Here is a 24473-nt window from a genome sequence, read left to right as displayed (position 1 = left end):
AGCCACTCATCTTCATGTTTGGGTGATAAAAGATGGATGAAATCCAAAGTAAATGAAAACACTTGATGTGTTTGAGCTTTGACTCATGAAGAGGTGGAGCAGTTGGCTTTGTTGTGGTCAAATGTTTGGGCTCGTGTTGTTGTGTAAATCAGGGTTAACTGGTGTTGGAATCACGCTGAAGGTATTTGTCTATTATCTGATAAACTGCTCGTTAGAAAAGTAATCTGCAGCCCAGCGTGGGAAGATATATATATATATATATAAACAAAGTGATTCACTATATTACCACATAATCATTAAACCACAAAGAATGTTTTTTTAAATCCTCATCTGCAGCTATGTTTTAGTAATTTATTAATTGTTACAGACATTTTTAACAGAATTCTGAATGTGTTCCAGCCTCTTAAAGTTCAGGATTAGCAGCTTTTTTGTTTTGTTTTATGTGATGGTAAACAAATTATTTGTGGTTGTTGATGTTAGTTTGTGCTTTAGGAAATTGTAACAGACATTTTTTGGACTATTATCTGTCATTAAATAGATCAGCGAGATAATAATTAGTGTGTGTGCGTGTGTTGCAGGTACGTGATGGAGCGTCGCTGGTATGAACAGTGGAAGGAGTTTGTGGAGACCGGAGACCAGAACTCGTCTTCCTTCCCCGGTCAGATCGACAACGCTGAGCTGTTTGAGGGTCAGTGAACGCCTCGCTCCGCCTTCATGATGTCATCACCTGAAGAAAAGACAAACATAACCTCCTCCAATATCCTTCTGCCTTCTTCCTGCTATCCCTGAAAACAGCCTTTAAACAAACTATGTTCTATAATCAGGAAAAACTAGGGAAGCCCAGAGAGAAAAAACAGATTTTAATGTTTCCTCTTTTGTTAACGACTTAAAGAACAGTTGAAAAAAAGGTTTTGGCCGGATAATCTTTCCAAGTTCCTTAAATCTTTTTTTCATCTTTGTAAACAGGATCAAGTGTTTGTTGTTGTTGTTGTTGTTGTTGTTGTTGTAATACTCATTCCGTCCACAAGAGGCTGAAGTGCTCCACTCCCTCTCGTCTTAAATACAGTCTCCTGTTCTTCAGATCTGGACTCGTACCACCTGAAGGAGCGTCTGGTGGAGAACGAGGACTTCATGTTGGTGCCGGCCGAGGCCTGGCACAGGCTGCTGGACTGGTACGGCATGGTGGACGGGCAGCCGCCGCTGGAACGCAAGGTAACGCCACGGGATACGGCGCCCGGACACATCGGCCAATCAGAGCCCGGTGTCATGGATCAGTTCAAAATGATCCTTTAACAGCACGTTTGTGTTCATGTGTGTGTGTGTCAGGTGGTGGACCTGCCCAGCACTCTGAAGGTGGAGGTTTACCCCGTCGAGATCTTCCTCTGTCTCCATAGCAACATGGAGAACGTCATAACGGCACAGTTCAGCCGCGCCGACAGCATACGTGAGTCTGACGGTTCTTGACCCATGTGACTCCGACTAATTACCCAGTTTAACGTTAACCGTCACAGTGTGAATTAAAGTTTGTAACGTTAGCAGCACCGCTAACGGCTAACAGGAGGAGAGCTAGTAACGTCAGCAGCACCGCTAACTGTTTATGATGGGATGTTTGTAGACTCGATCCAGAGGGCGATGTGCGATGCCTTCACGGTGCCTCCGGGATCAGAGTGCCGTCTGTGGATGAAGAGTTCGGACAGCAGCTGCGAGCGCCTCAGGAACGTCCACGTGAGCGTGTTGGACGCCTGTCTGAGCTCCGGGATGGTGAGGATGACATCACATGATGCGAATATGACATCATAGTTATTATGATGAGCATTCAGATTCATTCAGTAACGAGCTCAGTGTCCCGCTAACCTCCTCATAGCACCCGGTCTCCTTTAAAATGACCTCAGAGATAAACTGTGTGTGTGTGTGTGTGTGTGTGTGTGTGTGTGTGTGTGTGTGTGTGTGTGTGTGTGTGTGTGTGTGTGTGTGTGATCATGTGTGTGTGTGCCGTGGTACCTGGCCGAGCTCCAGACGGTGATCATGGAGACGAGGAATGCCGACGGTACCTGGCCGAGCTCCAGACCTCAGATCATGTAAGAAGACGCCGCCTCCTCCTTCCTTGTTTGTTCCTCTTTCCTTTTTGTTTCCTCCTTCTTCTTTTGTTCTCCTCCGTTCCTCCTCCTCCTCCTTCCTTGTTTGTTCCTGCTCCTTCTTCTCTTTCCTTGTTTGTTCCTCCTCCCTCTTTCCTCGTTTGTTCCTCCTCCTTTGTTCCTCCTTCTCCTCCTGTTTGTTCCTCCTCCTCCTCTTTCCTTGTTTGTTCCTCCTCCTCCTCTTTCCTTGTTTGTTCCTCCTACTCCTCTTTCCTCGTTTGTTCCTCCTCCTCTTTCCTCGTTTGTTCCTCCTCCTCCTCCTTCCTTGTTTGTTCCTCCTCCTCCTTCTTATTCCTTGTTTGTTCCTCCTCCTTCTCTTTCCTTGTTTGTTCCTCCTCCTCCTCCTTCCTTGTTTGTTCCTCCTTCTCCTTCCTTGTTTGTTCCTCCTCCTCCTCCTTCCTTGTTTGTTCCTCCTCCTCCTTTCCTTGTTTGTTCCTCCTCCTCCTTCCTTGTTTGTTCCTCCTCCTCTTTCCTTGTTTGTTCCTCCTCCTCTTTCCTTGTTTGTTCCTCCTTCTCTTTCCTTGTTTGTTCCTCCTCCTCTTTCCTCGTTTGTTCCTGCTCCTTCTCTTTCCTTGTTTGTTCCTCCTCCTCTTTCCTTGTTTGTTCCTCCTCCTCCTCTTTCCTTGTTTGTTCCTCCTACTCCTCTTTCCTTGTTTGTTCCTCTCCTTCTCCTTCCTTGTTTGTTCCTCCTTCTCTTTCCTTGTTTGTTCCTCCTCCTCTTTCCTTGTTTGTTCCTCCTCCTCCTCTTTCCTCGTTTGTTCCTGCTCCTTCTCTTTCCTTGTTTGTTCCTCCTCCTCTCTTATTCCTTGTTTGTTCCTCCTCCTCCTCTTTCCTCGTTTGTTCCTCCTCCTCTTTCCTCGTTTGTTCCTCCTCCTCCTCCTTCTTATTCCTTGTTTGTTACTCCTCCTCCTCCTTCCTTGTTTGTTCCTCCTCCTTCCTTGTTTGTTCCTCCTCCTTCCTCGTTGTCCGTCTTTGTCTTCTCTTTACTTTCAGTTTTGTTTCCTCTGAAAACCTCTCCCTCTCTTCTGGTCTTTGTGTTTCTGTTCCTCACTGAAACTGATCTCATCTTAATTAAACATATAAGTAACATTAATGTCATAAATAAATCTCCTTTACATTTTTTGTGAACAACAGAGAACTGATTATTATTTAACTGTATGTTATCGCAAAAATTTCCCGAGACGGAGCAGACAGTCAGTCCAGTTCAAAGCTGTGACGCTTTACATATCACCAGAACAGATTAAAATGTATTCAAATTAATGGAAATTCAAAGTTGGTTGGAACGACAGCAACTGGAAACAAACAGAATGAATGAACGACATCGTTTAACTTCTGTCTAATCTTTAGATCATCTTCTGTTTGAGATCATCTCTGATTTCAGTCTGTTCATAAATCATCTGCAACAAATATGAAAGTGAAGGAGAGGAACGCAAGTCAGGCTGCACAACCAGCTCTGTCGGCCATCCCAGTAGACCACAAAACACTAATAAATCTGTGCAATACAAATATACAAATACACTGTGCAATACTATAACTATCATTATTCTGTCTGTATATATCATTTTTTTTATTTAGTTATTGTTCATGTCTCTTGTTGTCTCTCTGCTGCTGTAATCCTGTACATTTCCCCACTGCGGGACTAATAAAGGATTATCTTATCTTATCTTATCTAAATCTTTACTTTGTTCTTTATGAAGAACTTTTGTTCAAAGTGACTCAACAGTCTGTTTACTGTCCCGACTGTTACTTAATAGTTACTTTAAATTAAAGACTGGGGATAAACCTTTAGACAGACTCTACAATACATCTAAGAGAAGTTTGGACTTCATAAAAAGTAAATGTTCCACTGAAATAATAAAACATCTCATTAAATAATAAAACACGTGCAGCCTCGCTGTTAATCCACTTCAGCCAGGAACAACGTTTCCTCCTCCTCAACAAACAAGATGATTTCCCTCCTCCTCCTCCTCCTCCTCCTCCTCCTCCTGGTATCACTCACACTCTGCTCTGAACCCTCAGGAGGAACTCTGTGGAGGATCAGGACTCGTATCGAGGACAGCCGGGAGTCTGTGGCCTCACCAACCTGGGCAACACATGCTTCATGAACTCTGCTCTGCAGGTCCGACACACACACACACACACACACACACACACACACACACACACACACACACACACACACAAACAAACAAACAAACAAACAAACAAAGCCTGAAGAGAAACGTTCTCTGAATAATGAACACCTGGCTGGTGTCAGTCCCATCCTAACTCCTCCTCGTCTCCTCTCTCCTCCCTCCTCAGTGTCTGAGCAACACTCCTCCTCTGACGGAGTACTTCCTGCTGAGCTCCTACCTGGAGGAGCTGAACTTCACCAACCCTCTGGGCATGAAGGGCGAGATCGCCGAGGCCTACGCCGACGTCATCAAGCAGATGTGGTCCGGGAGGCATTTCTCCGTGGTGCCGCGCGTCTTCAAGGTAACGGCATCAAACGGACGAGTCGCCGATTCTATAATACCATGTCAAATATAAGATAGGAAACCCAGAAGCTGTGGAAGCAGGAGGATCATCAAAAAGAACATTTATTATTTTTAAGGATGGGTTTTGGATTTTGGCAGATTTTCATCTTTCCGACGGTCTTTGAACACATCTTGGTGACAAACGCTTCTGTCAGAAAATCCACCAAAACTAAGCTTCAAATTGTGATATTTCATCAAAAACATTTTATTCTACAAGTCTCATTTAAAACTTTGCTAAAAATAAACCGTTTGCTTTAACCAGATTGTGTTAAAAACATTAAATTCTGAGCTCCTCAGTGAAACCATGAAGCTGTCATTGATTCATCTGTAAACCTGTATTGAGTCTTATTATCGTGTGTTTTTATGCGTCTGCAGACGAAGGTGGGTCACTTTGCGTCTCAGTTTCTGGGGTACCAGCAACACGACAGTCAGGAGCTGCTTTCCTTCCTGCTGGACGGACTGCACGAAGACCTGAACCGGGTCAAAAACAAAGAGTACATCGAACTCCGGGACGCCGAGGGACGACCGGACCAGGTGAGCTGCTCCGGCCACACCTGAGACACAACGGACGCACTCGGCTCTGTTTGAGTGTGTTCAGAGTGACTTCCAGTTTGTGGTTAGAGTTTTCAAACAACACTTCCTCTCTCTGTGCAACAGGAAGTGGCCGAGGAGGCGTGGCGTAACCACCGGCGGCGGAATGACTCGGTGATCGTCGACACGTTTCACGGCCTCTTCAAGTCCACGCTCGTGTGTCCGGAGTGCCACAAGGTCTCCGTGACCTTCGACCCCTTCTGCTACCTGAGCGTCCCACTTCCTGTCAGCAAGGAGCGCGTCATGGAGGTCTTCTTCGTGTCTCTGGACCCCTACGCCAAACCTGCACAGGTAACTGTTTGATTAGTAATCTGAGATTGTTTTCTCTACTGAAATACGTGTTGGTAAAGTGTCGTATTAATATGAATATAATATAAATATCAATGTTTCCTGTATCTGCAGCATCGTGTCGTGGTTCCTAAAGCAGGAAAAGTTTCTGACCTCTGCTCTGCTCTGTCAGAGATGACCGACGTACCTCCAACACAGGTGTGTGTGTGTGTGTGTGTGTGTGTGTGTGTGTGTGTGTGTGTGTGTGTGTGTGTGTGTGTGTGTGTGTGTGTGTGTGTGTGTGTGTGTGTGTGTGTGTGTGTGTGTGTGTGTGTGTGTGTGTGTGTGTGTGTGTGATGTAGATGGTTACATTGGATGTTGTTTAGAAATCATTCCAAATGTTTTTGTCCATCAGCCTTCTTAAACCCTGAGCTAATTTAATTTAATTTTACTGAATTTATTTTATTATTATTACATTTTATTATTATTACATTGTATTATTTATTTTAATTTTAATATTAATTACTTTTTTATTTAATTTAGTTTTTTTGCAGATTTAAGGAATATATTGCTTCTATTGACTAAACTAAATCCACGAAACTTCCCCCTTTTTAAATGAAAGCATCTACAGGAGTTATTTTTTGTGACTTATTTTTTTCTAAAACTACAAATACTATATCTGTTAACTGTGTGTGTGTGTGTTTCAGATGGTGGTAGCTGACGTGTTTAACCACCGTTTCTATAAGATCTACAACGCTGATGAATGTCTGAGCTGCATTCTGGACCGAGACGACATCTTTGTGTAAGAAACCCACATCTGTTTATCTGTTAACTGATTTATTCTGTTTGTCTGCATGATGAGTTTAATTGGTTTAACTGGCTGTGGCGTTCAGGTACGAGCTGAGTGTGCTGGAGGAGCAGCAGGAGGAGCAGGTGCTGCTGGCGCTCTACCTGAGGGAGCGCTCCCACTACAGAGACTACGGCTCCGGCAGCAGCTCCTACGGGACGTCGCTGTTCGGACACCCGCTGCTGCTCAGCGTACCGCGCAGCTGCTGCAGCCGGGAGGCGCTATACAAGCTGTTCCTGCAGAGACTAGCGTGAGCGACACACACACACACACACACACACACACACACACACACACACACACACACACACACACACACACACACACACGCATATACACACATACAGATCACAGATCAAGACGATAAAGAAGCTTCATGTGTTAAAGCTGCATTCTCTCTGCTGTCCACCAGGGGGCGACTCCTCTGGTTGTATAGAAGTCTATGAGAAAATGACTCTACTTCTCTCTTGATTTATTCCCTCAGTAAACATTGTAAACATGAGTTTATGGTCTCAATCTCTAGTTTCAAGTCTTCTTCAATACAGCATGATGTTCATTTAGTAAATGATGCTCCATTTAGAGTCAAACAGACCATAAAGCAGGGGATGCTTTAGGGCGGGGCTACACACTGATTGACAGGTCCACACCAGAGACGTATACGGCGTCTCTACGTCACTCCTCCTCAGTCCATATATGGTCACTTCCTGTTTACTGGTTGCAAAAAAACAATGCCGACGGCCAAAATGCTGAACACGAAACTTCAAAACATCCACAAACCAATGAGACTGTGGGTTTAACTTTAAACTATATATATATATATATATATACTAAGGTGTGTGTCTGTGTGCAGGCGCTACGTGCGACCTCCCGATCCCTCTGAGGAGTTGGAGGAAGAGGAAGAGGAGGAAGATGAGGAGGAAGAGGAGCTGTACAAGACTCAGACCAACGGCATCAGTGACGGTATTATCTGACATAATGATCGATCTCACTACCTTTACAAATGTGTCCCGACAGAAAAGTAAAGGACATTCATTTAGATTTAGATTAATTGTTGATCAGAGTATTTATGGAAACAAATTAGTGAAAAAGTTCCAACTTCTCAGATGTGAAGACTTTTGGTGACCTGCTGATTTCCTGTTAGATCTTCATGTTTTGCTTCTCTCTGATTGGTTGTGTTCTGTTTTCAGAGGAGGAGCAGGAGGACGGGGAGAAAGCCGGGCCGTCTCAAACACAACCCTGCAGCGGCGATTCGTCAGCAAACGGCCAATCAGAAGAGACCGCTACCGCCGAACGCCGCCCCAACGTCAACCACACGCAGCCCTCATTGGACGACGGCGACACGGAGACCACTGACGCAGCAGAGAACCAGACTGAACCCGTCTGCAGCGCCGGTGCCAACACCACCAACGCCGACGTAGTCAACCCCGGCGGGGACTCGAGCAGCAACACCGCCACCGCCGCAGAACCACCGCCACCAGCAGAGCAACCGCATCCGCCACGCGAGACCACAGAAGAAGAAAAAGAAGAAGACAAGCAGGAGGAGGCGTGTTCTCCGAGCCTGCCAGCCAATGAGCAGCCGGCGAAGAGGAAGGCGTGTCGCAAGAGGAGGAAGAGTCTGTTCACCATACAGGCGGTGAACTCCAACGGGACGACGGAGAGAGGGACGGGGGAGGGGGGGAGCGCCGTGTCCTTCAGCTGTAAGCCTGACACACACACACACACACACACACACACACACACACACACACACACACACACACACACACACACATAACCTCTCCTCTCTGCTCTGTGTTCAGCAGCCTGAAGTTCAGTTTCACAGATTTGTTGTCACATGACTGTTGGTCTCAGATGAATCAATCATGTCTTCATCAGAATGTGTTTTTTACAGAATCTGGTTAAAGGAAACGGTTTATTTTTGGGAGATTTTTAAATGAGACATGTAGAATAAAATGTTTCTGATGAAATAATTTTCTGACCGGAGCAATAGTTTCATATGATGTGTTCAAGGACCGTCAGAAAGATGAAAGTCTGACAATAATGATGTTTTTTATAGCTTATAGAGGGTTAAAAACATTTCTGAGGTGCATTAAGATGTAAAATTATCTTCAGGGTTCATTTTACAAAAGAGAACGATATTAATATTTGAATTATTGAAAAACTAGATACTACTTGAACATTTATAATCTGCTACTACAGTTAAACATGTCTGTCAGTCAGCTGGAGGTCACATCACACCTGTATCATACTAACCTCTGTGTTGCATTAAAAATAAATCATATATATAAACATTTCCCATTTTATTTAAATATCTGTCTCTCTGCAGCTCAGCCCTATGTGGCCATCGACTGGGACCCTGAGATGAAGAAGAGATTCTACAATGAGAACGAGGCCGAGGTCAGTGGGAGCTTGTTTGTTTGTTTGTTTGTTTGGGTTAAATGGTTAATTTGGTATTTTTCAGCCCTATATTCATGTGTTTGTGTATAAGTGATAATGGACAGCAGCATTGTGATGTAATCGCTTCAAACTCCAAACCATCAATTTTTGGTCATAAGAACTCTGACAATAACAAAAAGAAAAATTACTTTTTTTTACGACATACCATACTGACTTATTTTTAACTTTTTACGACATACTATACTATGACTTTTTTTTTACGACATACTATACTATGACTTTTTTTAAACTTTTTTTGTTTGTTTGACATACTATACTATGACTTTTTTTTTAAACATACTATTTTTTTTTAACTTTTTACATACTATACTATGACTTTTTTTAAACTTTTTTGACATACTATACTATGACTTTTTTTTACTTTTTTTTTTGCTTTTTTCGACATACTATACTATGACTTATTTTTTACTTTTTTTTTTTTACATACTATACTATGACTTTTTTTTACTTTTTACGACATACTATACTATGACTTTTTTTTACGACATACTATACTATGACTTTTTTTTGACTTTTTACGACATACTATACTATGACTTTTTTTTTACTTTTTACGACATACTATACTATGACTTTCTTTTTAACTTTTTTACATACTATACTATGACTTTTTTAACTTTTCCACATACAATACTATGACTTTTTTTACTTTTTTCGACATAATATACTATGACTTTTTTTTACTTTTTTTTTTTTACATACTATACTATGACTTTTTTTTACTTTTTTCGACATACTATACTATGACTTATTTTTTACTTTTTTTTCGACATACTATACTATGACTTTTTTTTACTTTTTACGACATACTATACTATGACTTTTTTTAAAACTTTTTTTTTACTATACTATGACTTTTTTTTACTTTTTTTAACATACTATACTATGACTTTTTTTTACTTTTTTTTTACGACATACTATACTATGACTTTTTTTTTACGACATACTATACTATGACTTTTTTTTTAACTTTTTTACATACTATACTATGACTATTTTTACTTTTTTCTACATACAATACTATGACTTTTATTTTACTTTTTACGACATACTATACTATGACTTTTTTTATACTATGACTTTTTTTTACGACATACTATACTATGACTTTTTTTTACTTTTTTTACGACATACTATACTATGACTTTTTTTTACTTTTTTTACGACATACTATACTATGACTTTTTTTTTTTTTTTACGACATACTATACTATGACTTTTTTTTTTACGACATACTATACTATGACTTATTTTTTACTTTTTTTTTTACGACATACTATACTATGACTTTTTTTTTACTTTTTACGACATACTATACTATGACTTTTTTTTACTTTTTACGACATACTATACTATGACTTTTTTTTTACTTTTTTTTTTACGACATACTATACTATGACTTTTTTTTAACTTTTTTACTATACTATGACATACTATACTATACTATGACTTTTTTTTTTACGACATACTATACTATGACTTATTTTTTACTTTTTTCGACATACTATACTATGACTTTTTTTTTACTTTTTTCGACATACTATACTATGACTTTTTTTTTATTTTTTTACGACATACTATACTATGACTTATTTTTTACGACATACTATACTATGACTTTTTTTTTACTTTTTTTACGACATACTATACTATGACTTTTTTTTAACTTTTTTCGACATACTATACTATGACTTTTTTTAAAACCTTTTTCAACATACTATACTATGACTTTTTTTTAACTTTTTTACATACTATACTATGACTTTTTTTTACTTTTTTTTTTACGACATACTATACTATGACTTTTTTTACTTTTTTCGACATACTATACTATGACTTATTTTTTACTTTTTTCGACATACTATACTATGACTTTTTTTTAAACTTTTTTTACGACATACTATACTATGACTTTTTTTTTACTTTTTTACGACATACTATACTATGACTTTTTTTTACTTTTTTTACGACATACTATACTATGACTTTTTTTTAAACTTTTTTTACGACATACTATACTATGACTTTTTTTTTTTTTACTTTTTTGTACATACAATACTATGACTTTTTTTTTACTTTTTTCGACATACTATACTATGACTTTTTTTTACTTTTTTCGACATACTATACTATGACTTTTTTTTTTTTTTTACGACATACTATACTATGACTTTTTTTTTTACGAATACTTTTTTTTACGACATACTATACTATGACTTTTTTTTACTTTTTTCGACATACTATACTATGACTTTTTTTTTACTTTTTACGACATACTATACTATGACTTTTTTTTACTTTTTTTTTTACGACATACTATACTATGACTTATTTTTTACTTTTTTTACGACATACTATACTATGACTTTTTTTTACTTTTTTCGACATACTATACTATGACTTTTTTTTACTTTTTACGACATACTATACTATGACTTTTTTTTAACTTTTTACGACATACTATACTATGACTTTTTTTTTACTTTTTTCGACATACTATACTATGACTTTTTTTTACTTTTTTTACGACATACTATACTATGACTTTTTTTTTTACGACATACTATACTATGACTTATTTTTTTTTTACTTTTTTCGACATACTATACTATGACTTTTTTATTTTTTACTTTTTTTTTTCGACATACTATACTATGACTTTTATTTTTACTATACTATGACTTTTTTTTTTTTTCGACATACTATACTATGACTTTTTTTTTTTACTTTTTTCGACATACTATACTATGACTTTTTTTTACTTTTTTCGACATACTATACTATGACTTTTTTTTTACAACATACTATACTATGACTTTTTTTTTACTTTTTACGACATACTATACTATGACTTTTTTTTAAACTTTTTTTACGACATACTATACTATGACTTATTTTTTACTTTTTTCGACATTTACTATGACTTTTTTTTACTTTTTCGACATACTATACTATGACTTTTTTTTTTTTTTTTACGACATACTATACTATGACTTTTTTTTAACATACTATACTATACTATACTATGACTTATTTTTTACTTTTACTATACTATGACTTTTTTTACTTTTTACATATACTATACTATGACTTTTTTTTACTTTTTTCGACATACTATACTATGACTTTTTTTTACTTTTTTTCGACATACTATACTATGACTTATTTTTTACTTTTTTCGACATACTATACTATGACTTTTTTTTACGACATACTATACTATGACTTTTTTTTTTAACTTTTTTTTCGACATACTATACTATGACTTTTTTTTTACGACATACTATACTATGACTTATTTTTTACTTTTTTCGACATACTATACTATGACTTTTTTTACTATACTTTTTTTTTACTTTTTTTCGACATATACTATACTATGACTTTTTTTTACTTTTTTGACTTTTTTTTGCGACATACTATACTATGACTTATTTTTTTTTTTACTTTTTTCGACATACTATACTATGACTTATTTTTTACTTTTTTACGACATACTATACTATGACTTTTTTTTTTACTTTTTACGACATACTATACTATGACTTTTTTTTTAAACTTTTTTTACGACATACTATACTATGACTTTTTTTTTTGACTTTTTACGACATACTATACTATGACTTTTTTTTTTAACTTTTTTTACGACATACTATACTATGACTTTTTTTTTTTCGACATACTATACTATGACTTTTTTTTACTTTTTTCGACATACTATACTATGACTTTTTTTTACTTTTTTCGACATACTATACTATGACTTTTTTTTTTTTTTTTATACATACTATACTATGACTTTTTTTTTTTTTCGACATACTATACTATGACTTTTTTTTACTTTTTTTACGACATACTATACTATGACTTATTTTTTACTTTTTTCGACATACTATACTATGACTTTTTTTTTTACTTTTTTACGACATACTATACTATGACTTATTTTTTACTTTTTTCGACATACTATACTATGACTTTTTTTTACAACATACTATACTATGACTTTTTTTTTTTTTGACTTTTTTCGACATACTATACTATGACTTATTTTTTACTTTTTTTTACTATACTATGACTTTTTTTTTTCGACATACTATACTATGACTTTTTTTTTTTTTACAACATACTATACTATGACTTTTTTTAATATACTATGACTGACTTTTTTTTTACTTTTTTCGACATACTATACTATGACTTTTTTTTAAACTTTTTTTACGACATACTATACTATGACTTTTATTTTACGACATACTATACTATGACTTTTTTTTTTACGACATACTATACTATGACTTATTTTTTGCTTTTTTCGACATACTATACTATGACTTTTTTTTTACGACATACTATACTATGACTTTTTTTTTACGACATACTATACTATGACTTTTTTTTAAATACTTTTTTTAAGACATACTATACTATGACTTTTTTTTTTACTTTTTACGACATACTATACTATGACTTTTTTTTACTTTTTTTACGACATACTATACTATGACTTTTTTTTACTTTTTTCGACATACTATACTATGACTTATTTTTTACTTTTTTCGACATACTATACTATGACTTATTTTTTGCTTTTTTCGACATACTATACTATGACTTTTTTTTTTACGACATACTATACTATGACTTATTTTTTTTTTATACTATGACTTTTTTTTACTTTTTTCGACATACTATACTATGACTTTTTTTTTTTTACTTTTTTTTTTTACTTTTTTGACGACATACTATACTATGACTTATTTTTTTACTTTTTTATGACATACTATACTATGACTTTTTTTTTTTTTTTCGACATACTATACTGTGACTTTTTTTTAAACTTTTTTTTACGACATACTATACTATGACTTTTTTTTTTCGACATACTATACTATGACTTATTTTTTAAACTTTTTTTACGACATACTATACTATGACTTTTTTTTACTATACTTGACTTTTTTTTTACATACTATACTATGACTTTTTTTTACTTTTTTCGACATACTATGACTATACTATACTATATGACTTATTTTTAACTTTTTACGACATACTATACTATGACTTATTTTTTAACTTTTTAACGACATACTATACTGACTATTTTTTTTTTTTACGACTTTTTAAGACCTGTTATGTTCCCTGATTAGGGATTAAGGGAGTAAAAACAATAAAACGGGTGAAAACAAACAAGGGAAACTGAAGTACAAGACAAAATAAGGAATTTATTTAACAACGAATTGGAAAAACAATCCACAACAATATAACAAAATCACAAAGTAGTTATTGCAGAACGACGTCCACCGGTCCACTGAGTCCGATGCAGCTCTCTGTGTCTGATGCTCTGATGAGTGAAGGGAATCCGCTGCATACAAACACAGAAAACACAAAACATACCATGACGTACTAAACTGTGACTCTTTAAATGAAGTGTGTATGTCTCTGCGCCGGTGACAACAGTGAAACTAGGCATTGTGCCAAATGTGGAATATTCCCTCAAGGCAAGAAAACACAAACGTGTGCAGTGAAATTCTATATATATATATATATATATATATAGTATGTCATAAAAAGTAAATAAAAGACAGAGATCATCTTCCTCACCTCTCCTTCCTCCTCTTCCTCTCTTCTGTGTAGAAGTACGTGAAACACGGCAGCATGGAGGTTCCTCAGCAGCAGACCACGGTCCAGCTGCAGGAGTGCATCGAGCTGTTCACCACCGTGGAAACGCTGGAGGAGGAGAACCCATGGTAACACACACACACACACACACACACACACACACACACACACACACACACACACACACACACTCTCCTCTGTTATAGTAGTGAGAAAGGTAAACGATGGTGTGTGTGTGTGTGTTTTTCAGGTACTGTCCGGTGTGTAAGAAGCACCAGTTGGCCACTAAGAAGCTGGACCTCTGGTCTCTGCCGGAGGTCCTGATCATCCACCTGAAGAGGTTCTCCTACACCAAGTTCACCAGAGAGAAGCTGGACAGCATCGTGGACTTCCCCCTCAGGTACACAAACACACACACACACACACACACACACACACACACACACACACACACACACACACACACACACACACACACACGGACAATGTGAACAAACAGTCTGTGTGTCGTTGTGGTGTTTCAGAGACCTGGACTTCTCCGGCTGCCTCCTGAAGAAGAGTCTGTCCAATGGGGAGCCTCCGAGCCGCTATGACCTCATCGCTGTGTCCAATCACTACGGAGGGCTCAGAGACGGCCACTGTAGGTCCTTTACATGTACAACCGCTCACGTTCTCTTTTCACTTCCTCGTACGCTCATTGTCGTGTGTGTGTGTGTGTGTGTGTGTGTGTGTGTTCCTGCAGACACCAGCTATGCGTGGAACAAGGACAACGGTCAGTGGTACTACTTTGACGACAGCAAGGTGACGTACGCCAGAGAGGACCAGATCGTGGTGAGTGGTGACACAGCTGTGTCTACAGGTCATCTCTACATAAACATCACATGACTTCATAAGAGAAATGCTTCTGTTTGTAAATATGAAACTGGAGGCAACAAATGCAACACAGGTATTAGATTAAAGGGACAGTGTGTTTGTATGACTGTGTAGAAGTTCTTCAAACAAACACTTCTAAACATCTCATGTGTCCCTTTTTAAAATCTTCTCATGATCTCAAACCCGTGTGTGCCTCCGCGTCCCTCAGACCAACGCCGCCTACGTCTTGTTCTACCATCGACGAGACAAGATCAGAAAGCCGACCCTGCCGGCGCCGACCTCCGGCCCCGCCGCGTCCTCCGCCAGCCAGACCGCCAACGACATCACTTCCTGCAAGGATGACGACGCAGACGCAGAGCTGGGCGCCACCGCCTCCGCCTCCTACGTTACCATGGAGACGGACTAAAAAAAAAAAATCACCTGAGATTTAGTTTAACAGTTAATGCTTTTTTTTTTTTTTTTTTTTTCTCTTCTTCATGAGATCAACGGGCCTGTTTTTATGTCATTTTATTTTTTTTCTTCGTATTTTCCAAAAACCTTCTCTGATTACTTCTTCTCCCCGAGTGACGCAGAAAACGTCTCAGATCTCTAAAAGATGAAAACATGAGAAAACACGGTAGTTTGATTCTCAGGTAGTTTGAGTCCGGACTGACCGTTAATCTTTATAGATGATCAGAACTCAGCAAAATAAATCTAATCAATTATTCATTCAAAAAGAACTATACTTGATTTATTCAGGCATTTAAAAATGATGCATTCTACAATTAAAAGTAAAAAAAAAAACATTAAGATAATTCAATGTGTCAATTTTGTCTTTAAATGATGAATTAATAATTTAGATTTTAAAATGAAAAATGTATATTATTCATTCATCATTTAAAGACGGAGCAAAATGAGTTTTATAATGCATCATTAAAATGTAATAAAGGATATAAAAAACATTTTAAACTGTAATATAATAAAAAACAGCAAAAGTTTTAATTATTCTGATGCACCAGGTTCCATATTTGAAGAGGATTCATTAAATATTAGAAGCTAAAAGAACCACAGTTATATATCTATAAACTACAAAAGTGCAGTTAATTAGAAACGCAACATTTAAATCTAATATTACACAAAAGTAGAAGCTTTTAAAAACTAGTTATTAAATAGTCGACTCATTCAGATAAAATAAATAACTCAACTTTCATGTTTTTAAATAAAAAGCAGTTATTCGTTATAAACAGAATTCAGTAGAAGCTCGTTGAAGCGGTCTACGGAGCAGAGTGAAAGGGATTATGGGTAATCAGAGCGTGTTTATAGCAGAGAAACAGATAATTTAAATATTGAACAAAGCTGCCAGGGACGGGAAATTAATTCATTTCTTTGTATATTTTGGATGTTTTTTCTTCTGGTATTTATTTTTTTAAATGGAATAATCTCAGCTGTCACATGACTACAGTTTTTTTTTGTTTTGTGATTATTTGATTTATTGATCGACCGGTTTCAGGACGTTGACGTGTTTATTTTTCATATTTATAGGTGAACATTTGTATTCAGGCTTGAAATTGTTTGACGGAACACGGTGAAGTTTTTCTCGGAGCTCTCACTGATTTTAAACCAGCTCTGTGTACAGTATTTTTGTATTGTAAGAAATGTATTAATATTAATATTATTATTGCCATTCCGGGGTCGAGCAGGAGGGAAACTTGGGCTGATTTTTTCTTTCTTTGGTCTTCCTGTCAAATATCAGATGAAAATATTTTATTGTACTTTCAATCTTTTGATATGAATAAAAGGATGATTATTATCACGATGGCCAAGAGTTTTTATACTTAAAGATTTTAAAAGGTTCTGAGGTTCTGACATTTAGGCCTAAAAAAAGTTATAAAACTGCCATAAATATGATTTTATTTGTTTTAAAATGATTGCTCTATTGATGTGTTTACTGCAAATAATAAAGAGGGTTGTCGAAATGTATTTATATAATTTTGCTCAATGGACATAGTTAATAATTTTCCACCCTGGTTGAAGCACGTCACCGTCTCCATGGAGACCATCACGCTACCTCGACAGCTTCTAAAGATTCGGATTTTAGATTCAGACTACTAGAAAACTATTTAATACTTATTATTATCGTTAAAAAGCTGAAGCCGGACGCTGCCGCTGTTAGTAGACGTTAAAATCAGGGATGTTAGGAAATTAAGAGTTTAAATTACACATGAAATGTGAAAAAAAACACACCAGACATCTCAACATGGAGTCGCTCTGTGACTTTAAACACCGTTACAGACGTATTGTTTAAATAAGTCAATACATTCATGTAATAAAAGTATTTGAGGTACTTATACACATTTAACTTCAGTAGGATCACAGAATACAAACACTTAAACATCAAATTCTACGTTGTTTTTAAAATATTTAAATTTAATTTGTTGCAGAAATCTTGATTTTAGTCATAATGGGCCCCAAACCAAAACTCAAGTCATGGTCTATTTTCTCAGATTGGACAATGAAATGAGAGAAATCCAATCAGTGGTTTTGGCACCTTTTTATTAAACTGTTGCACTCGTTCCAGGTCGCCGCGGTAACGGCCTCCGCTGGACGACCACCGTGTAGAAAAGTTCATGCAAAGAGTTCGTCCTGCAGGATGAAGACGTGAAAAAAGAAAAACACAAAACGTCCCCAAAACATCCGACTTCCACGAGACAGAAACATGTTCCTGAGAGGATTCGTCTGGTTCAGAATCTGCTGGTTTACAGAGAACCCGACGTGTTCTGGAACATCTGGGAACGGTTCTAGAGCTCGTCTGCTTCAGAGGGGGGGTTTAAAGGTCTGATTAGAACCGGTGTTCTAGAACAACTAGAGGATCTGAATACTGGAACCCTGAATACACAAAAATGGCAAATATTTGAATGAAACTTCTTCTCATTCGACAAAAACATAATATAACATAAAATATATAAAAACTCTTAATAATTGAGCCAAAAACTTCATTTGCAAACGAAGACTAAAGATTCAGAAAAAGATAGAGTTCATTAAAGACGTAGTTATTGATTTTTAATGGTCAGAATGTTTAATCAAATGTCCTAAATTATTATCAACAATCATAAATGAGCAACAGGCTGTAATTTCAGACGCTAAATCGTCATTTAAATATTAATCTACACATCTTAACATCTTAAGGCAGAACTTTTACACTCGTAGAATTTTAGAGGCTGATAAACAAAAAAAAGGCAGAAAGTGAATAAAGTGCCGAGGTGGCGAATCCAGTGATCTACTTCTAGAGTTTGTGTATTCTGGGTCCCAGAACCTTCACAATCCTCAGTGTTCTAGAACGTTCCAGAACACAGAGTTCCAGAACCTTCCCCAGACGGAGCTCGAAGGGTCCTCGTGGGGATTTTCCTTCTAGAACATGGTGGACTTGATGTCCTGACTGAAGAAGGTTCCAAAGTTCAGGTCTCTGGTCATCAGCTCGTCCTCCACGTTCTCCAACGCCCACTTGTGTTCCACGATCTCCAGCGCCTCCCACTCACTCTGACAAACAAACAAACATTGAATATGAGTCAGCGCCTCTTTAGGGGAAAGAGAACCTCACAAAGTTCTGTTTAGTGGTTTTGGTGTGAGACGAAAACTAAGATCTGAATTTATGAGACGACCGGAGTCTGACATGTCAAAAGTTCTTACTAATCAGCTCAACTTTCTCGTATTCTTTCTATTAGATGCACAGTGTAGACAGCTGATGTCTTTTTACATTTGAAGCTTCTATTGAGGTCAGAATGTAAACGTAGAATTACCATCTTGCGTTCACAGAAAGTAGCTCAAAGTGTTTATAAGAAAACACAAAAACTTAATGCATCTGGTCGGGATGTCGCCTGCACAGAGGCATGAAAATGCACTGGATTAAATGAGGGAGTCGACTCTGGAGGCCTCTAGTGGTGAAGCTGTAGATTGCAACAAAGTTCCTTTGAATCAACCTTTTCACGAGTAGAACTCTTCATTCTGGTGTTTAAATGAAGTCTGTGATCAAACTAATAAAACCAAAATATGAACAACTCATTACATTTCTGTGACTTTGCTAACGTCTCACCTTAAAAGCCTTGTTGGGGTCGGGGGGCATCGCCATGGCAGCGCCGGTCATCTGGTCCTGCATGACGCGTGATTGGTCGGCAGCTACGAGTCAACGACAAACTTTGATTTACTAACTTTAATTAGTTTAAACACACTTCAGCTGTCACACTTTCTATTTTCAATTTCACAAAAAACTTTATTATTCATGTTCATTTACAAATTTACAAAAATGATGTTTTTCCACGATGCTCAATATGTCTCATGTGTGTAAAACATAAACCATCAGAGGAGACTCACCGTTGTCTTGTCCCAGGATGAGGCTGTACATGCTCCTCAGTCCAAACACGTTGAGGAAATACCACGACGCAGAGCTCACCCTGAACGATGAACACAATGTTAAAGACACACAACATTACGACATAAATACATAAAACTCAGCCTGTCACAGTGACACTTTTATCAGAGCCAGTTATGTGATTGGCTGTCTGCTCATTCAGACTGAAGCAATGTTAATTATATATATTTCATAATATTATATAATGTATATATATATAATAACATTGTGTCATATGATCATTTTGGGTCGCCATAAAAAATAAACAGCTAGTTGATGACTTCTTGTGGAGGTTAAACAAATATTTAATAATAGAATTAAAACGTATTTATGGAGAGTCATTATGTTGTTGTTGTATTTTACCAGGAGGCGTCCAGTGACAGCAGGTCGATTCCCCTCTGTAACATCGGCTTAAACCTCAGAGTCAAAGGGAACGGAACCTTAGCTGCATCACGACAACAAACACAGAGAAACAAACAGTAAACAACCAGAGAAACAACCAGTAAACAAACAGTAAACAAACAGAGAAACAACCAGTAAACAAACAGTAAACAAACAGTAAACAACAAACAGTAAACAACCAGTGAAACAACAGAGAAACAACCAGTAAACAAACAGAGAAACAACCAGTAAACAAACATTGTACGATGGTGTTCACGTGTTTATGAACTCACTTATGACGAATCCAGAGAACGCCCAGTTGATCCATCCACCGATCACAATCATGGGCAGGACGTTGGTGAGGTTTCCCTTCATCATGTCCGTCAACATGCTGGTGTCTGCAGAAAACACACACACACACACACACACACACACACACACACACACACACACACACACACACACACACACACACAGTCATTTACTACGTCGTTGTGTTTATGTTTTTAATGCTGTGTTTAAATCAACAGGAGGAGAGCTAGTAACGTTAGCAGCACCGCTAACGGCTAACAAACGGAGGTTCCATTCAGTTACATTATGATGCGTTCAGGCTCTGTTCAGTGAAAATGAGTAAATTATAACATTATCATGATGCGTTCACATGTAATCTGTAAAATGTAGAGTTGGTGATAAACTAGAATAAATCCAGTAGTTTGAAGATGTTTTCACATTAATATGAAATAGATATTAGAGATGAATTATGATGTTTAACTTCCTAACACTAGCTCTAACATTATAATACATCATTACAACTAATAATAACTAGATCTGTTTCTAATAAATCACTATATTGTGTCTTTAAAATAAGCACATTCAGGTTTACATGCAGTCGGACTGCCTCCAGACAAACACTCACCTGTCATGGGGTTCTTGGGGACGACCTTCCTCTTGACCTTCTTGAAGAATCCGGTCTCGGCGTCGTTGAAGTAATGTTTCCTCATCGCGAAGGACTGAAACAGAGCGAACACGTTTACACACAAGTGATCAGCTGTTTTCACTGCACAGACAAACGTCCACTGAGAGAACTTCATGTTAAAGTCTACGATGCTAAAGAAAACCTTTATATTTAACATTCTCTAAACTATTTGGTTTTAATTACTATTAGGGCCGCAGCTATCGACTATTTTAGTAATCAAGAATCATACAGATTATTCCATCAATTAATTAGGCAATCTTTCTTTGTTAGCGAGCAATAATAAATATACAAAAGAGATAATCAGACAGGACAAATAATTGGTTTCATTTTTAGAAAAATCTACATTTAATGGCTGAAATGCATTCAATCATATTATCTGTCTGATTTTTATCACATGCTGGGTTTCAACGCTGCAGACTAACTTCTTTCACTTCTAAATGTTATTTCTCGACCTTGTTATTGACATTAATAGTGGTTATTTCCATAAGAACACACCACTGAAGTGATTAGGGAATAAAATATTTAGTTCTTATTGACAAAAATAATGTATAAACATTTATGAGTGTGTGCTCTCACCTGTTTGGGAATGTACTTTCCATTCTCTCTGAGGATGCGGCTGCGAAGGAGCACCTGGCTGAACACAAACACCAACACGACCTCAGACCAGTGACATCACAGTTCAACACAACGAGCATGTTAACATGCACACTCATATTCCACTATTATTCAGAATGTGATAATATTCCAAATATCATTTTCATTGGAATATTAAGGGAAGAAAACTGAATATTTGTTGCATGTAAACGTATGCTGCCTCGGGGCGACTGGTTGCCCCGTCGCTCAGAGGTCCCTGCGGCCGATCCACCCGGTCACAGCTTCTTCCTGTCCTGGCCCCTCAGTGGAGGAATGAACTCCCCACTGACGTCAGAGTCGCTGCCCATCTTTAAACTCACCTCTTCATGAAGTACTACCCTGAGCCTTCCTCGTAGCACTTATTGCATTCGTATTAGTTGTTGCACTTATCTGTATTCGTACTATTCGTATCTTATTGTTATTTGTTTACTGCACTTATCCATTTATTTTGTAGCACTTATTATATTATTAGTCTGTTGCAATTATTGTTTTCGTAGTAATTTGCCTCTGCACTATACTTTTGCTCTGGTTTATGCTTTAAGATGCTTGTTTAAGAAAGGAGATGCACTTATGACTTCTGGTGACTAGTAGTTCTCTTGAATACCTATGTTGAATACACTTCCTGTAAGTCGCTTTGGATAAAAGCGTCTGCTAAATGACTGTAATGTGATGTAATGTAATGTATAAATGAAATGTAAATATTTCAGGTCGTTCTTCAGAGTCACTAAACGCCGTCTCACCTGTCAGAAACCTGCTCCAGGTCGACCTTCTTGTCGCTGTGCAGCAGCTGGGTGACGTAGTGACGGATGATCCCGACGAAGAAGGTGATGAAGACGATGGGAAGCACCACCCACATCCGAATGCTGGAGTCCAGCAGGAGCTCTGGATCGGCCATCGCTCTCTGTTCAACCAGCCAGCCGAAGGACGACAGGATGACGATCTGCAAGAAGAAAAGAACTCTCATTACTTTACAAACACTATGACGGGTTCAAAAGCATGTTGTTCTTTAAATAATCGCCAAAAATACAAAGTTTATATTAGACAGAAGCTGTACAAAATAACGGTTTACGTGGTGTGTTCAAGGACATCAAAAAAACACTGTTTATGATTTAATGCAGTATTATCATGGAGTACTACACTAACACAGAGGATCTAAAACTGGCTCCACATTGAAAAACTACATTAAATGCCCTTAAGTGTAAAAACAGAATCATATAATGCTTTATAATAATATTAATGTGAAAGGGGCCAGAAGTATTTACTTTTGATACTTAAAGTATAATTTTCTGACTGTACATTTGTTTTATTAAAAAATAAATTGTGCTTAATTTATTTTCATATATGACATATTAATAAAAGATTAATCTATAAAAAAAACATTATTTATAGCTACATAAAATAAAAACATTTAATTATTAATCATACAGAAATAAACAGTTGATTTTACTTTTATTAAAAAATAATTATGCTTAATAAAAGTAAATGCTAAATATAATAATAAAAAATATCTTAAATAAATAAAAAGATTGTACTTTTAATAAAAAATTAATTACGTTAAATGTATTTACATAAATGAAATATGAATGATAGTAAATATATTATAAAAGTAAACTTTTAAATAATAAATTAAATAAAAACACAAACATACATTATATAATACTACATATATAATTAAAATAATAATAATAATGAATTCAATAGAAACACAAACATACATTATATAATACTACATATATAATAATATAAATAATAAAATAATAATAATAAATTAAATAAAAACAAACATACATTATATAATACTACATATATAATAATTTAAAATAATTAAATAAAAACACAAACATACATTATATAATACTACATATATAATAATTTAAATAATTAAATAAAAACACATTCACGACCTGTTGAAGGCAGCAGAGGGCAGCTAGCAGCTAACAGCAAACAGCTAGCTAAAGCTAGCGGCTAAAGCTAAAGCTAAAGCTAACAGCTAAAGCTAGCGGCTAAAGCTAAAGCTAGCGGCTAAAGCTAAAGCTAGCGGCTAGCTGTCCGGTTAGCCTGTGACCCGCTGGTCCTCTGAACCGGTTCTGGTCCGGTTCGGCCCGGTGTGCTGAGCACAGTGACGCTGTTTACCGGTGAAACGCGCTGTTTACCGGTGAACACTGAACGTCGCGGTCACTCACCACATGGAGGCTCTGCGGAGCACTTCCGGTTCCAGCGGAAACTCCGAACACGTGACCGGAAGCGATACAAATAAAATAAAAATAAAAATAATATAATGTTTTTTTTATAAAAACTGTGTATGAATATTAATGCAGTGCTTTATCGTTCAAATTAGCATAAATAAGAAATAAAAAATAAAGTGAGTGAATAAAAACATTACATAAGTTTTATATTATTATATATATACCACACTGTTAATTAATGCTTCATTACTATTACTATCAAGAAGTATTGTATTCATATTAGTTTTGCACTTGCACTTATTGTATTCATATTAGTTTGTTTCATATTAGTTTGTTGCACTTATTGTGTTCATATTAGTTTGTTGCACTTATTGTATTCATATTAGTTTGTTGCACTTATTGTGTTCATATTAGTTTGTTGCACTTATTGTATTCATATTAGTTTGTTGCACTTATTGTATTCATATTAGTTTGTTGCACTTATTGTGTTCATATTAGTTTGTTGCACTTATTGTATTCATATTAGTTTGTTGCACTTATTGTATTCATATTAGTTTGTTGCACTTATTGTATTCGTATTAATTTGTTGCACTTATTGTATT

At 36.5% G+C, this 24473-nt stretch overlaps 2 protein-coding genes across 4 annotated transcripts in view; one reads left to right on the top strand and one right to left on the bottom strand.

Annotated features, from left to right (window-relative positions):
* Positions 1 to 16252, top strand: part of usp11 (ubiquitin specific peptidase 11) — an 18744-nt gene extending 2492 nt beyond the window's left edge. The window contains exons 2-21 of the mRNA XM_054608734.1: positions 579 to 688; positions 1082 to 1212; positions 1327 to 1444; positions 1616 to 1761; positions 2017 to 2078; positions 4155 to 4254; positions 4437 to 4610; positions 5027 to 5185; positions 5309 to 5533; positions 5645 to 5728; positions 6217 to 6311; positions 6403 to 6606; positions 7207 to 7316; positions 7544 to 8053; positions 8683 to 8753; positions 14454 to 14566; positions 14689 to 14838; positions 14963 to 15078; positions 15181 to 15269; positions 15520 to 16252. Of these exons, the coding sequence (XP_054464709.1) occupies positions 579 to 688; positions 1082 to 1212; positions 1327 to 1444; positions 1616 to 1761; positions 2017 to 2078; positions 4155 to 4254; positions 4437 to 4610; positions 5027 to 5185; positions 5309 to 5533; positions 5645 to 5728; positions 6217 to 6311; positions 6403 to 6606; positions 7207 to 7316; positions 7544 to 8053; positions 8683 to 8753; positions 14454 to 14566; positions 14689 to 14838; positions 14963 to 15078; positions 15181 to 15269; positions 15520 to 15717 (2965 nt within the window). The 3' untranslated portion in view covers positions 15718 to 16252. The remainder of the gene's footprint in view (positions 1 to 578; positions 689 to 1081; positions 1213 to 1326; positions 1445 to 1615; positions 1762 to 2016; positions 2079 to 4154; positions 4255 to 4436; positions 4611 to 5026; positions 5186 to 5308; positions 5534 to 5644; positions 5729 to 6216; positions 6312 to 6402; positions 6607 to 7206; positions 7317 to 7543; positions 8054 to 8682; positions 8754 to 14453; positions 14567 to 14688; positions 14839 to 14962; positions 15079 to 15180; positions 15270 to 15519) is intronic.
* Positions 16253 to 17825: 1573 nt separating this feature from the next.
* On the bottom strand, positions 17826 to 23918 carry zgc:86609 (ER membrane protein complex subunit 3-like). 3 transcript variants are annotated; one of them, XM_054609288.1, is made up of 9 exons: positions 23869 to 23918; positions 22426 to 22625; positions 21629 to 21686; positions 20993 to 21086; positions 20370 to 20474; positions 20059 to 20140; positions 19659 to 19738; positions 19381 to 19463; positions 17826 to 18827 (listed from the first exon to the last, which is right to left on the bottom strand). In XM_054609288.1, the coding sequence occupies exons 2-9, from the start codon at positions 22578 to 22580 to the stop codon at positions 18699 to 18701; spliced, it is 786 nt and encodes a 261-aa protein (XP_054465263.1). In that variant the 5' UTR covers positions 22581 to 22625; positions 23869 to 23918; the 3' UTR covers positions 17826 to 18698. The 3 variants fall into 3 exon arrangements, with proteins under 3 accessions (XP_054465263.1, XP_054465265.1, XP_054465264.1); XM_054609290.1 differs by lacking the exon at positions 23869 to 23918 and adding an exon at positions 23819 to 23843; XM_054609289.1 differs by lacking the exon at positions 23869 to 23918 and adding an exon at positions 23590 to 23664.
* Positions 23919 to 24473: the final 555 nt, after the last annotated feature.

The sequence above is a fragment of the Anoplopoma fimbria genome, chromosome 12 (genome assembly GCF_027596085.1).
Source record: "Anoplopoma fimbria isolate UVic2021 breed Golden Eagle Sablefish chromosome 12, Afim_UVic_2022, whole genome shotgun sequence".
NCBI classification, from domain to species: Eukaryota; Metazoa; Chordata; class Actinopteri; order Perciformes; family Anoplopomatidae; genus Anoplopoma; species Anoplopoma fimbria.
Note: the sequence above shows the minus strand (reverse complement) of the source record. Positions and strands in the feature narration are given on the sequence as shown.

Bases quoted from the DNA above. Each gene is read 5' to 3' on its own strand.
- zgc:86609 (XM_054609288.1), bottom strand. From the start codon at position 22,580: ATGGCCGATCCAGAGCTCCTGCTGGACTCCAGCATTCGGATGTGGGTG. The intron at 20,141-20,369 runs GTGAGTTCATAA...GTCGTGATGCAG, and splicing joins GTTCTCTGGATTCGTCATAA to CTAAGGTTCCGTTCCCTTTG. The intron at 19,739-20,058 runs GTAAAATACAAC...TTCATCGTTCAG, and splicing joins CTGTCACTGGACGCCTCCTG to GGTGAGCTCTGCGTCGTGGT.